Source organism: Nerophis lumbriciformis, linkage group LG36 (genome assembly GCF_033978685.3).
Source record: "Nerophis lumbriciformis linkage group LG36, RoL_Nlum_v2.1, whole genome shotgun sequence".
NCBI classification, from domain to species: Eukaryota; Metazoa; Chordata; class Actinopteri; order Syngnathiformes; family Syngnathidae; genus Nerophis; species Nerophis lumbriciformis.
In genome coordinates, this window is record NC_084583.2 from 25,854,060 (window position 1) to 25,868,955 (window position 14,896).

Consider the following 14,896-nt stretch of genomic DNA (forward strand, 5'->3'; position numbering starts at 1 on the left):
CGCCATTCTACATAGCTGCAGTCAAAGTTGGAATTGCCACAAAACACTTTTTAAGATATTCAACACTCTACTGCCATCTGGTGGCTATAAGGGTTAGTACCCCCCATTCCCCCAATTTGTCACGTTTCATGTGTCAGGTAAACATTGACGAATGAGGCCATATGAATGGACTGTGTAGATGTACTTAAATCTTTGTTGGTTTGGGAAAAGCCGATTTTATACCGAATCATAGCACTCAGAATATCACCTGTGTGAACTTCTCAACTCTACAGGGCGGACAGTACAGTGGAAGCTCCAAAGTCCAGTGCCCCAAAGACAATTTTAACCAAAGATTTTGGGAAAAATATGAACAATAAATATATCTCACGATTCATTTGCAAATCTGGTGAGACTTTAGCATATCTCAAGATTTCAGTTAGTGACCGTTTAAGGTACAAACTTGTGTTCATTGGGGGCCACACCTCAGTTCTGGCTGCCCTCTGTAACAGTGAATAAAATATGAATGTATAAGGATGTTCCTAACGATACTGTGCATTTGATTATTCATTTCTTTTTACGTACACTGTAAAAAAAAAAAAAAAATCTGATCGGTAAAATGTACAGTGTTTTTCACAGCATATTACTGTAAATGAAAAACCAGTACCACTGTTTGATTGACGGTAACATTCAGGCCGCTAAGCTGCCATTGTTTTCACTGTCAAATACACACTTTTTGTTCTTACAGTGAATGGAAAAACGGAAGTACTGTTTTTGTTTCTTTTTTACATTAAATTCTAGCGACTGAGCTGCCAGATTGTTGTTTTGTTTTTACAGGAAAATGTAGAGTTGTTTTTATAAGGCATTACTGCACATGAAAAAATAGTACCACTGTTTTTACGATACAATTCTGGTGACAAAGTTACCTTTTTTTTTTACCCAAAAAATCTGTTTTTTGTTTTTATAGTGTGTTATTGCAGTGATTCTTGATCTGTGGTACACCGGCTCCCTCTAATGCACTGGTTCTTAACCTGGGTTGGATGGAACCCTAGGGGTTGGGTGAGTCGGGCTCAGGGGTTCGGCGGAGGTCGAGACACACCTGACTCATCGTGTAAATAAAAACTTCTCCCTATCGGCGTATTACGGATACGACAACAGCAGAAGTCAGACTGATTTGCAGGTGTGTCATTTGTTGTGAGTTTATGCACTGTGTTGCTTTTGTTCTTTGAACAAGGTGATGTTCATGCACGCTTCATTTTGTGCACCAGTAATAAAACATGGTAACACTTTAGTATGGGGAACATATTCACCATTAATTAGTTGCTTATTAACATGCAAATTAGTAACATATTGGCTCTTAATTAGTCATTATTTAGTGCTTACACTGCAAAAACTGAAACCTAAGTTTGACTGATTGATTGATTGAAACTTTTATTAGTAGATTGCACAGTGAAGTACATATTCCCTACAATTGACCACTAAATGGTAACACCCCAATAAGTTGCTCAACTTGTTTAAGTCAGGGTCCACGTTAATCAATTCATGGTAAGTAAGATGAAATATGTCAAATAAGGGTGATATTTGCTTATTTTCTGTCTGATAAGATCATTCTTCTCACTAAGCAGATTTGATGTTAGAGTGTTTTACTTGTTTTAAGTGTTTTGGTCCTAAATGATCACAGTAAGATATTACAGCTTGTTGCTGAGATGTGATGACCTATATTGAGTAAAACATGCTTGAAACTAGAATATCAAGTGTTGCAAAGCTGTGTCATCAACACTCACAAGTATAAAACTACTTTTTTAAAGTCATCATTTCTTATTTCAAGCATGAAAAAAAAATCATGATGCCCAGCGCATATCATTATGTCAAGATAATGGCACTAGCATTTACTTCATTTAAGAATATTTTTCAACATATCGAGCAAAAAGATCTAATTGTTGTCTTTCTACCAAGAAAAGTGTTATTAGTGAGAATATACTTATTTGAAGCTATTTTTGGGTTCATTGAGGTTAGCTAATTTGACTTGTTTTGGAAAGTCTTGACAAGCCACATTTTCTTGTTCTATTGGCAGATCATTTTGCTTGAATATAAAATACCCCTCATTTTTGTATTTTTTTTCTTCTTGTTTATTGAACACTGACTTTTTGCAGTGTATTAATGCCTTATAAGGAATGGCCTTATTATAACCATAATCCTCTAACCCTGACACTTACCCTCTAACCCTGGCCCTAACCCTAACCAAATAACTCTAAATTAAGTCTTTGTTACTTAGAATATGTTCTCCTAGTGTCCAAATAACTCTAAATTAAGTCTTTGTTACTTAGAATATGTTCCCCTAGTGTCCAAATCACTCTAAATTAAGTCTTTGTTACTTAGAATATGTTCCCCTAGTGTCCAAATCACTCTAAATTAAGTCTTTGTTACTTAGAATATGTTCCCTTAGTGTCCAAATAACTCTAAATTAAGTCTTTGTTACTTAGAATATGTTCTCCTAGTGTCCAAATAACTCTAAATTAAGTCTTTGTTACTTAGAATATGTTCCCCTAGTGTCCAAATCACTCTAAATTAAGTCTTTGTTACTTAGAATATGTTCCCTTAGTGTCCAAATAACTCTAAATTAAGTCTTTGTTACTTAGAATATGTTCTGCTAGTGTCCAAATAACTCTAAATTAAGTCTTTGTTACTTAGAATATGTTCCCCTAGTGTCCAAATAACTCTAAATTAAGTCTTTATTACTTAGAATATGTTCCCCTAGTGTCCAAATAACTCAAAATTAAGTATATTACTTAGAATATGTTCCCCTAGTGTCCAAATAACTCTAAATTAAGTCTTTGTTACTTAGAATATGTTCCCCTAGTGTCCAAATAACTCTAAATGAAGTCTTTCTTACTTAGAATATGTTCCCCTAGTGTCCAAATAACTCTAAATTAAGTCTTTGTTACTTAGAATATGTTCCCCTAGTGTCCAAATAACTCTAAATTAAGTCTTTGTTACTTAGAATATGTTCCCCTAGTGTCCAAATAACTCTAAATTAAGTCTTTGTTACTTAGAATATGTTCTCCTAGTGTCCAAATAACTCTTAATTAAGTCTTTATTACTTAGAATATGTTCCCCTAGTGTCCAAATAACTCTAAATTAAGTCTTTATTACTTAGAATATGTTCCCCTAGTGTCCAAATAACTCTAAATTAAGTCTTTATTACTTAGAATATGTTCCCCATACTAAAATGATGTGGTGGCCAGATCTGGTCCCTGTGCCTTGAGTTTGACATCCGTGTTTCCCTTTGTTTTTTTTCAAATGACACCACTGATAACAAAAATGACACATTTGATTCAAACTTAAGAGCAGTCTTTGCTCATCAAAAAACATTAGCAGTAATAAAAAAGGGAGGTGTTTAATTTTGAAAGGCAAGGATGGTTTTTCCCATCAGCAGACACCGGCAGCACTGAGTCATCGCAGTACAACATTTAGAAGAACAATGGAAAGTATATTGTGAAGTCCCTTCCCCCGCACGCTCATTCTCAAAGAGATGGGGGAGTGTACATATTTCTCCGTCTTATTATCAGTGGTTGATTCACATTCATTCACTCTTGTGGCTGTTCAGAATGTTCAAATGTGAATAAAGGTTTTGATGGCAACAGTTTGATTACAATAAATGCTGTAATTGTGTTTATTTACCTAGCATTCATTGGAAGAGGCCAATAATTGGACAGAGGCTCTTATTTTTTGAACACTCATAACTTGATTTCATTGTTTTACCCTACTAAGGACTTGTAATGGATGAGCAAGTAGAAAGGACGCATCTATATCTCATTATTAATCAACAAGTGTATTGCACAATAGAGCAGTAACACAACCCATGTTGTATTAGTGGTCAGTAGCAAGAATATCACCAATGATCAGAGGTGGGTAGTAACGCGCTACATTTACTCCGTTACATCTACTTGAGTAACTTATTTATAGAGAAGAAACGCTACTTTTACTCCGCTCCATTTATCTACATTCAGCTCGCTACTCGCTACTGATTTTTATCCATCTGTTAATGCACACTTGTTTGTTTTGCTTTGTTAGACAGACCTTCAAGGTAGGATCTATCGCATGCCTGCGTTTCACCAATCAAATACAGTCACTGGTGACGTTTGACTCCGTTTCAGCAATCAAACAGAGCCAGGCGGTCACGTGATTAACTACACATAAAGTTTCAGCGGCAACAAGCTTAAGCTTACATGAACTCAATGTCAAATTTGAGGAAGCACATGGCGGTAAGCAGGCCCGGCCCTAACCAATCTGGCGCCCTAGGTAAGATTTTAGGTGGCGCCCCCCCACATCGGCAGTGAAGTGTATATACTCACAAGAACCCGAATAGCTTTGTCTTTGACCTTTTTTTTTTTACTTACAACTATACCTAATATATAAAGGGGTGGAAAAGTGACGATTACCTGCAGGGCAAACATTAGCTAACCAGAAGGCAATAACAATGTAAACAAAAAACACCTGCTTAAAAGATCTAATACAAACATTTATATGCACGTACAACACTTAGAACTTTTAGCATATCAGTATGTGGAATTAAATGATGGAATGGATTAAGTAAAGAAGTTAAAAATTGTACTGATATGATCCAGTTTAAGAGGTTGTTCAAAATAATAGTGCTTACAGAGTACAAAGAAGAAGAATTATGAGAAATACTTTCAACCTTATTGAAAATAAGATATTCTTCATCTCAGTATGTTAATAATGACTGAATTAATTAATTAATTACATATTACAAAAACTGTTGTATACTAATTCATAGATGTTATTTTATTATATAAAAAGGTCAGTAAATGATTCTATATATTTGTAAACGCTTTGAAGTGGGAAAGGGGTAGGATTAAATAAGCTTTGCTTCTTCCTACTCCTTTTCGGGCATGATGTAAAATGAAATGATATGAAATTGTGTGATGTATTATGATGTAAGTGTGTTCATGTTCCAAATAAACTAAAGAAAGAAAGAAATGTCCCTGAGGTATGTAAGGTGGGAGTACTGTAATTACCTAACGTTACATTATTATTTTCCATAACAATTTAGCCCCCTCCACAATATTAACCCGACGTTAAAACAGAACTAGCTATTTATTGATTAGCAATTGCCGAATCATGTAACATTAGCTTAATGCTAAAAAGCCAGGTTACTATCACATTCTGTAACAGACAAATAATTTCATGTAGGCTAACGTTACCTACCTGCTACCTCTGTCTTTTCTCCTTTCTCCTCCTCTTCTTTTCTCTTTTTTCTTCCCTGGGCACCTGACAGTTTTGGCATCTTGTGTTGATTTTTTGATGTGGTGACGTCCAAAAAGAGTCATGATACAGGAAGGGAGGGGGCGCACCGTGTGGGGGGAGGGGGGGGGGGGGGGGGGCGTAATGTTGTAACAAATAATATTTCTATTAAATAGGCTTTACTTTGCATTTTAATTAACGTGGGATTATTTTTTGTATTTAGAAATAATAGTACCAACTTTTTTTTTTTTTTTTTCCTCCAACATTTGTGGCACTGGCGTGGCGCCCCCTGATGGACGGCGCCCTTAGCATTTGCCTATACGGCCTATGCCACGGGCCGGCCCTGGCGATAAGTAACGTTAGTAGATATTTTGGCTGTCACATCAGTCGATGTCTAATTTTAATGGTATTTTTTTGAAAGATACAACACTTTTTTTTTTTTTTAACGTACCGATCTAGCAGTGACCTGCTGCAGGGCGTTCTGACACTTGGAGTAGCAGGCATCCTTCATGATAATCATGATGACTGGCATGTGTTTGTCAATGAGGGCCAGAGGGCCATGCTTCAGCTCGCCCGCCAGGATGCCTTCTGAGTGCATGTAGGTGATCTCCTTAATTTTCTGTATTCGAAAAGGTCAGAATTAAAACAGACTCCAAACTCTTTTGGTGGAAATGTACCAGGGCAAGGGGCATGCACAGTTCTTTGCAAAAGGGCTTCTGGGACGCTACAACAACTCACTAGTGCCCCCTCCAGGCATGTGGCATAATTGAAACCACGGCCCATAACCAGAAGAGACCTTTGTTGGTACAGCTCCTCTGCGATGGTCTTAATCTTTCCATCCAGAGACAACACCTGTCTGATCAGCTCTGGGACACACACATAATAACAATATGTCATGTCCTTTGTTTGTGTTTGCATTTTGTAAAAATGTGGATCAAGAATTTTTTTAACTGACTTAAAAAAAAAGAATTTTAGGGAGCTGTGTTTCTATCTGAATCTAATAGGGTACATCATCTAAATCTAATAGGGTACATCATCTAAATCTAATAGGGTACATCATCTAAATTGCCAGTAAGAGTGAATGGTTGTTTGTTGCACTGCCTTCTGAAACAGGATTTTCTTTTGCCATTTTTTAGTGTCCCCATTCAATATAAATAGCAGTGACAAAGAATGCAGGAATGAAATGTTCCCAAAAAATAGATCCCATGATTTGTATGTAACCTCAGCAGAATTCTTTGACTTTATATTTGTTTGTGTAAGCCAACTCTTCTACTTCCGAACCCCTGCTCACAAAAGTGTGGAAAATTGTCAAAACACATTCTGCCGTTTTGCCCATGCTACTATTTTTTTTTTATTCAAATACACAATATTGTGGGTATGAGATTACATTCAAAAGTTTGGCCACATAACACAGATCCACTTAAAATTTGTCACACACCAAAACTTCCTCTGTCACTTTAGGATGTTTAGACAAATCATTATACAAACCCCGTTTCCATAGGAGTTGGGAAATTGTGTTAGATGTAAATATAAACGGAATACAATGATTTGCAAATCCTTTTCAAGCCATATTCAGTTGAATATGCTACAAAGACAACATATTTGATGTTCAAACTCATAAACTTTTTTTTTTTTTTTGCAAATAATCATTAACTTTCTTGCCAAAGTAGTTGGGAAAGGGCATGTTCACCACTGTGTTACATGGCCTTTCCTTTTAACAACACTCAGTAAAGGTTTGGGAACTGAGGAGACACATTTTTGAAGCTTCTCAGGTGGAATTCTTTCCCATTCTTGCTTGATGTACAGCTTAAGTTGTTCAACAGTCCGGGGGTCTCCCTTGTGCTATTTTAGGCTTCATAATGCGCCACACAGTTTCAATGGGAGACAGGTCTGGACTACAGGCAGGCCAGTCTAGTACCCGCACTCTTTTACTATGAAGCCACGTTGATGTAACACGTGGCTTGGCATTGTCTTGCTGAAATAAGCAGGGGCGTCCGTGGTAACGTTGCTTGGATGGCAACATATGTTGCTCCAAAACCTGTATGTACCTTTCAGCATTAATGGTGCCTTCACAGATGTGTAAGTTACCCATGTCTTGGCCACTAATACACCCCCATACCATCACACATGCTGCCTTTTACACTTTGCGCCCATAACAATCCGGATGGTTCTTTTCCTCTTAGGTCCGGAGGACACGACGTCCACAGTTTCCAAAAACAATTTGAAATGTGGACTCGTCAGACCACAGAACACTTTTCCACTTTGTATCAGTCCATCTTAGATGAGCTCAGGCCCAGCGAAGCCAACAGTATTCCTGGGTGTTGTTGATAAACGGTTTTCGCCTTGCATAGGAGAGTTTTAACTTGCACTTACAGATGTAGCGACCAACTGTTGTTACTGACAGTGGATTTCTGAAGTGTTCCTGAGCCCATGTGGTGATATCCTTTACACACTGATGTCGCTTGTTGATGCAGTACCGCCTGAGGGATGGAAGGTCACGGGCTTAGCTGCTTACGTGCAGTGATTTCTCCAGATTCTCTGAACCCTTTGATGATATTACGGATCGTAGATGGTGAAATCCCTAAATTCCTTGCAATAGCTGGTTGAGAAATGTTGTTCCTTAAACAATTTGCTCACGCATTTGTTGACAAAGTGGTGACCCTCGCCCCATCCTTGTTTGTGAATGACTGAGCATTTCATGGAATCTACTTTTATACCCAATCATGGCACCCACCTGTTCCCAATTAGCCTGTTCACCTGTGGGATGTTCCAAATAAGTGTTTGATGAGCATTCCTCAACTTTATCAGTATTTATTGCCACCTTTCCCAACTTCTTTGTCACATGTTGCTGCCATCAAATTCTAAAGTTAATGATTATTTGCAAAAAAAAAAATAAAGTTTATGAGTTTGAACATCAAATATGTTGTCTTTGTAGCATATTCAACTGAATATGGCTTGAAAAGGATTTGCAAATCATTGTATTCTAACACAATTTCCCAACTCGTATGGAAATGGGGTTTGTACATGGTCAAATTAGAATTTCTTTGGGCGGGCCGAGCACAGATTCAATTGATTTTAATGGGTGAGGCTGATTGGAGATATGAGTGTTTTGAGTCATGGAACACCAGTTGAGGTACCTTTGCATACAGAATATTAAGAAAGCGCACCATTGAATCGATTGAAGCCAGAAACGTCTCTAACATAAAGGGAAGTATATCTCCCAAATAATTTTGCCACAAATGAAATTTACAGCCATGGGAAAACATTTTAGTTGTTGAGTGTTTTGTTACCTGGTAGGTCCTTGAGGCTGTCAATGATCTCCAGTCTTCTCTTTTGCAGTGAGAGTCTGTCTTCACTCATCATCAGACCAAACATGATGAGTCCAACAAACTGACTGGTGTACGCCTGCGACACACACACACACACACACACACACACACACACACACACACACACACACACACACACACACACACACACAGAGGAACAAGTTGTTTTAATATAACTGGTTAGAATTTTTTTTAAGGGAAGAAAGTGGGATCTCAGTGGTATACCTTGGTACTAGCTACTCCAATCTCGGGCCCCGCATTAATGTGGACTCCACAGTCTGTTACCCTGCAAATGGAGCTGCCCACAGTGTTGGTTATACCCACTGTGAGAGCACCTCTGTCCTTACAATAACGTAAGGCCATCAAGGTGTCTGCTGTCTCTCCTGATGGTACAACGAGATAAGGGTTACAAATGCATCATGACATAGCGTGCAGGAATGCTGGGACGGCTGTCACCTGACTGGCTGATAAAGAAGCTGACATCATCTCTGAAAACTGGTGTATTGCGGTCCAGGAAGTCGCTGGCTAGTTCCACCATGACAGGCAGTTCTGTCAGCTCCTCCAGGATCTGTCTGGTCTGAAAATGTTGGAGGGCAAAGTAAACTCACCACTTCCACCATAAACCTTTATTATTCTCACAAACTCTACTCACGGCAACAGCTGCATGGAAACTGGTGCCACAGCCAATCAGGATTAGCCTTCTGCAGCGTTTGATTTCCTTCAGGTGGTCCTTCAGTCCTCCCAGAATCACTAAGAAGGTGGTAAAGGAGGTAGTTGTATTGCAGTACTATATGTGCTCATGCATCTTGTGCAATTCCCAGGGGAGACATCAAGAGTAGATTATGCTTACCAGTGTTGGAGTCAAAACAAATCCGACCTCTCATCGTGTTCACTACTGACTCTGGCTGCTCAAAGATCTCTTTCTGCATGAAGGAGTCAAAGTTTCCTGCAAAAAGTGTGGAAATAACTATATAAGAATAGCTTCTACACAGTCTACATATAAATTGATCAAGTACACCAACAGAAACCCATGACCTCATCAAACCGCCGCGAGCGGAGCATAACAACAACAAGAGTGTGCTGTTGCCGGTGCTGTAGCCGTGGCTAACAAGCCAGCGAGCTCGGTGACTGACTAACGACACCATGTCTATGGTTTGGGATTATTTTAAAGTGTCTCTGACGGATAAAAAACTGGCAAATTGCAACAAGTTGGTTATGCGAGGAGGAACCAAGACATCTTCCTTTAATACGAGCAATTTGATCTCCCACCTCTTCAACAATCATAAGGAGATACACAAGCGGAAGATGGATGAAAAGCAAACACCGAAAAAAAGTAGTATCACACAGTTGTCGCTTAAAGACTCCGCCGAGAAAAAACAAAAATACAACAAAAACCACCCCAGGGCGAAAAACCCACGTTGTGGTGAGGGACAACGTACGCAGTATGGCAAAGGCTACGCTGGAGTTTGGATGGCACACACTTTGCAGCTTGCAGTGAACAGAGATGCCCGCTCTCAACGCTGCATTTCAGAAGACTGCTAGGCCACTTCAAGCACTCACCACTAGCTTGCAGCACATTTGTTACACTCATACAAATACGTTAGAGCCAGTTTATAATTTTCTGTCATACAGTATACCAGGCAGTATTGCACTAAAGGAGGACTATGTTATTGTTTACTTTATTACTCTAGTATACTCTGGACTGAAGCTGTGTGCCTTCATTGTTTTTGTAGCTGTTGTTTTGAGGCATGTTTAAAAAAAAGAATGCACTTTGTGAAAGTCAAAGTATAGTATTTCCCATAGTTGTAGTGGGTATCAGGATTATCTCAGGGAGAGCATGTCCCAAATTCCAAGCTGCTGTTTTGAGGCATGTTAAAAAAAATAATGCACTTTGTGACTTCAATGATAAATATGGCAGTGCCATGTTGGCACTTTTTTACATAACTCGAGTTATTTTTTTTTTTTGAAAACCTTGTTACATTGTTTAATGCATCCAGCGGGGCATCACAACAGAATGAGGCATAATAATGTGTTCATTCCACAACTGTATATATCGGTATCGATTGATATCGGAATCAGTAATTAAGAGTTGGACAATATCGGATATCGGCAACAAAGCCATTATCGGACATCTCTCACAGAAACTACAGTCACAAAGATTCTTTTCATTTTTTTTTCACCCAACTATGCATGAACACTACAAACAATAACAGCAAAAAGGTGGAAGATATAAAAAATGTTTTGTGACAATACCTTTTGTTATCAGTATTTAATGTCCTAGCAAATCGACATAAGTTGGTTGTAGCCTGTATCAAAATGTTGTTGTCGGAAGAAAGAGGTCTGACACTCATGGTTAAGGTAAAGGGAATTTTTTTATCAATCTGGTAAAGTGTATGTTTTGGTATTACATTTGTGTCCTAATGAATGGAAATTGAAAAACCAAAAATGACTATTTAGATTTCATTTTGAAATACAAAAAAGAACATTGAAAAACAAAGTGTTCTTTTTTGTGTTGAAGAGCAATTGACTTTTATTTTATATTTAATTTCACAAAAACATCCTATTCTGACACCGAAAAATTTTATTTTCAAAGTAAAAGCGGGGACAATGACTATGGTAGCCGTGTGCCAGGCTAAAATGTATTTGGAGCCCTACACAGAAGTGATTGTAGACATTGCCCAACAAGGAATGACTTCTACAAAAATGTCTACGCACATGTCACAGGGAAGACGCGAAAAAGAACTTGATCATGTACCATACAACACTGCAGTACACTATTTTTTTCTTACAGACCAGTCATGGCCTTTACATGTTTTATTATTACTGATTACTGTTCTAGTCTATTATGTAATGCATCAAACAACTTGTGTATTTAAAAAATAGTGTGATTTGGGGAACAACAATGTGTGACAACAATCAGCCAACAGAGGGCGTCAAAGTTCAGCATAGTAAAAATAAAAATGGTATGGTTTTCAAAGCATTCATTTTGGGATTTGACATGTCTTATATTGTCGAACCTCGGATTCAGGAGGAACAGTGTGGTTTTGGTCCTGGTCGTGGAACTGTGGACCAGCTCTATACTCTGGGCAGGGTCCTTGAGGGTGCATGGGAGTTTGCCCAACCAGTCTACATGTGTTTTGTGGACTTGGAGAAGGCATTCGACCGTGTCCCTCGGGAAGTCCTGTGGGGAGTGCTCAGAGAGTATGGGGTATCAGACTGTCTGATTGTGGCAGTCCGCTCCCTGTATGCTCAGTGCCAGAGCTTGGTCCGCATTGCCGGTAGTAAGTCGGACACGTTTCCAGTGAGGGTTGGACTCCGCCAAGGCTGCCCTTTGTCACCGATTCTGTTCTGAACTTTTATGGACAGAATTCCTAGGTGCAGTCAAGGCGTTGAGGGGATCTGGTTTGGTGGCTGCAGGATTAGGTCTCTGCTTTTTGCAGATGATGTGGTCCTGATGGCTTCATCTGGCCAGGATCTTCAGCTCTCACTGGATCGGTTCGCAGCCGAGTGTGAAGCGACTGGGATGAGAATCAGCACCTCCAAGTCCGAGTCCATGGTTATGGTTCTCGCCCCGGAAAAGGGTGGAGTGCCATCTCCGGGTTGTGGAGAAGACCCTGCCCCAAGTGGAGGAGTTCAAGTACCTCAGAGTCTTGTTCACGAGTGAGGGAAGAGTGGATGGTGAGATCGACAGGTGCGGCGTCTTCAGTAATGTGGACGCTGTATTGATCCGTTGTGTTGAAGAAGGAGCTGAGCCGGAAGGCAAAGCTCTCAATTTACCGGTCGATCTACGTTCCCATCCTCACCTATGGTCATGAGCTTTGGGTCATGACCGAAAGGACAAGATCACGGGTACAAGCGGCCCAAATGAGTTTCCTCCGCCGAGTGGCGGGGCTCTCCCTTAGAGATAGGGTGAGAAGCTCTGTCATCCGGGGGGAGCTCAAAGTAAAGCCGCTGCTCCTCCACATGGAGAGGAGCCAGATGAGGTGGTTCAGGCATCTGGTCAGGATGCCACCCGAACGCCTCCCTAGGGAGGTGTTTAGGTTAGGGCACGTCCAACCGGTAGGAGGCCACGGGGAAGACCCAGGACACGTTGGGAAGACTATGTCTCCCGGCTGGCCTGGGAACGCCTCGGGATCCCCCGGGAGGAGCTGGACGAAGTGGCTGGGGAGAGGGAAGTCTGGGCTTCCCTGCTTAGGCTGCTGCCCCCGCGACCCGACCTCGGATAAACGGAAGAAGATGGATGGATGTCTTATATTGTTTCAAACTGGTAACTGACCTTTCATAATCTGCTGCAGTTCCATTTTGAGGGTTTGGATGGCCCGCACAGGGTCTTCACCTGCCTGCCGGTTCATCCTGTGGATGGAAAGTTGCCCTCCTCTCACCAGAGCAATGTCATCGTCCTCCAGGTACAACACCTTGTTGGTGTGCTCGATAATGGCACTGTCAGTCAAGGAGGAAAGAGTGTTTCCAAAGGGAGTGCAACATAACGTGATGTGTTTCCATGTATGGTAAAAAGAGAGACTTTCACCTGGCATCAGAGGCAAAGTAATACTCCACAGCCCTGCCATCTCCTACAGAGTTAATATTGCTTTCTTGGCGGTTATGGTCGTTCTTTTCCTTGATGTCTTCCTTTAGGAGAGCTGTGGGGTTAACAAACAAGAGGTCAGAGGTCACCTCAGAGTTGATGAGTCCCTAAAATTGATACGTGAACAATTCTTCCTCTGAGCTTCCACATGTAAAAAAAAAAAGGGTCATTGTATTTAATGTTAAGATAAGCTAAGAAATCCTGAAAATGATCTTTTTACTTTTTGAAGGACTAGCAAAATAACTAGAAGGGCAAGTCTTCCAAGCAGAGGCAAATTGTGCATTGAAGAAGATCCAGTGTTGTGAAAAAATGAGCTGCTTCATAAAAAATGCAAGCAGTTGCCTAATCAGATAGTAATGGATGGATTTTGATGACATTTTCAGGAAATGTCCAAAATAGGTCCTGGAACAGTAGTTTTTTTAAATGATTCTTCATATATGAGCTTGTCAAAGTATGGCTAACACATTTTTCTGAGAAAGTTGGAGCAGACACTACTCTAAGTTGCGCCCACAAGGGTGACGACAAAGGAAGTGAAGCGTGTCTTACAAACATGCCCACGCTAGCAATGCGAGAGTGGAGACTTGATCCAAGATGGGTTGTTATTTCGCTTGATGAATGTATTGTTTTTTCGGCTGATTATATACAACACTAACCAAAACCCTAACTTATTTTCAGCAGTCTTTTTTATCTACTTATTTCTGATTACCCTGTTATGTTTTTTCTCTCCAGCTTCAGTTCCATTGAAGACATGCTTCACTTCCCTTGTCGGCACCCCTGTGGGCACATTCTTTTTTACAAACCCCGTTTCCATATGAGTTGGGATATTGTGTTAGATGTAAATATAAACGGAATACAATGATTTGCAAATCCTTTTCAACCCATATTCAGTTGAATATGCTACAAAGACAACATATTTGATGTTCAAACTCATACTTTATTTTTTTTTTGCAAATAATAATTAACTTAGAATTTCATGGCTGCAACACGTGCCAAAGTAGTTGGGAAAGGGCATGTTCACCACTGTGTTACATCGCCTTTTCTTTTAACAACACTCAATACATGATTGGGAACTGAGGAAACTAATTGTTGAAGCTTTGAAAGTGGAATTCTTTCCCATTCTTGTTTTATGTAGAGCTTCAGTCGTTCAACAGTCCGGGGTCTCCGCTGTCGTATTTTACGCTTCATAATACGCCACACATTTTCAATGGGAGACAGGTTTGGACTGCAGGCGGGCCAGGAAAGTACCCTCACTCTTTTTTTACGAAGCCACGCTGTTGTAACACGTACTGAATGTGGCTTGGCATTGTCTTGCTGAAATAAGCAGGGGCGTCCATGAAAAAGACGGTGCTTAGATGGCAGCATATGTTGTTCCAAAACCTGTATTTACCTTTCAGCATTAATGGTGCCTTCACAGATGTGTAAGTTACCCATGTCTTGGGCACTAATGCACCGCCAAACCATCACAGATGCTGGCTTTTGAATTTTGCGTCGATAACAGTCTGGATGGTTCGCTTCCCCTTTGGTCCGGATGACACAATGTCGAATATTTCCAAAAACAATTTGAAATGTGGACTCGTCAGACCACAGAACACTTTTCCACTTTGCATGAGTCCATCTTAGATGATCTCGGGCCCAGAGAAGCCGGCGGCGTTTCTGGATGTTGTTGATAAATGGCTTTCGCTTTGCATAGTAGAGCTTTAACTTGCACTTACAGATGTAGCGACCAACTGTATTTAGTGAC

At 40.1% G+C, this 14,896-nt stretch overlaps 1 protein-coding gene across 2 annotated transcripts in view; it reads right to left on the minus strand.

Annotated features, from left to right (window-relative positions):
- The window catches only part of gfpt2 (glutamine-fructose-6-phosphate transaminase 2), a 112,542-nt gene that overhangs the window by 8,495 nt on the left and 89,151 nt on the right, over positions 1 to 14,896 (minus strand). For both annotated transcript variants that reach the window (XM_061930021.2, XM_061930020.2), the window contains 9 exons: positions 13,099 to 13,210; positions 12,847 to 13,010; positions 9,421 to 9,516; positions 9,223 to 9,320; positions 9,027 to 9,147; positions 8,796 to 8,953; positions 8,532 to 8,646; positions 5,980 to 6,107; positions 5,693 to 5,860 (listed from right to left, as the gene is read on the minus strand). In XM_061930021.2, coding sequence (XP_061786005.1) covers positions 5,693 to 5,860; positions 5,980 to 6,107; positions 8,532 to 8,646; positions 8,796 to 8,953; positions 9,027 to 9,147; positions 9,223 to 9,320; positions 9,421 to 9,516; positions 12,847 to 13,010; positions 13,099 to 13,210 — 1,160 coding nt within the window. The remainder of the gene's footprint in view (positions 1 to 5,692; positions 5,861 to 5,979; positions 6,108 to 8,531; positions 8,647 to 8,795; positions 8,954 to 9,026; positions 9,148 to 9,222; positions 9,321 to 9,420; positions 9,517 to 12,846; positions 13,011 to 13,098; positions 13,211 to 14,896) is intronic.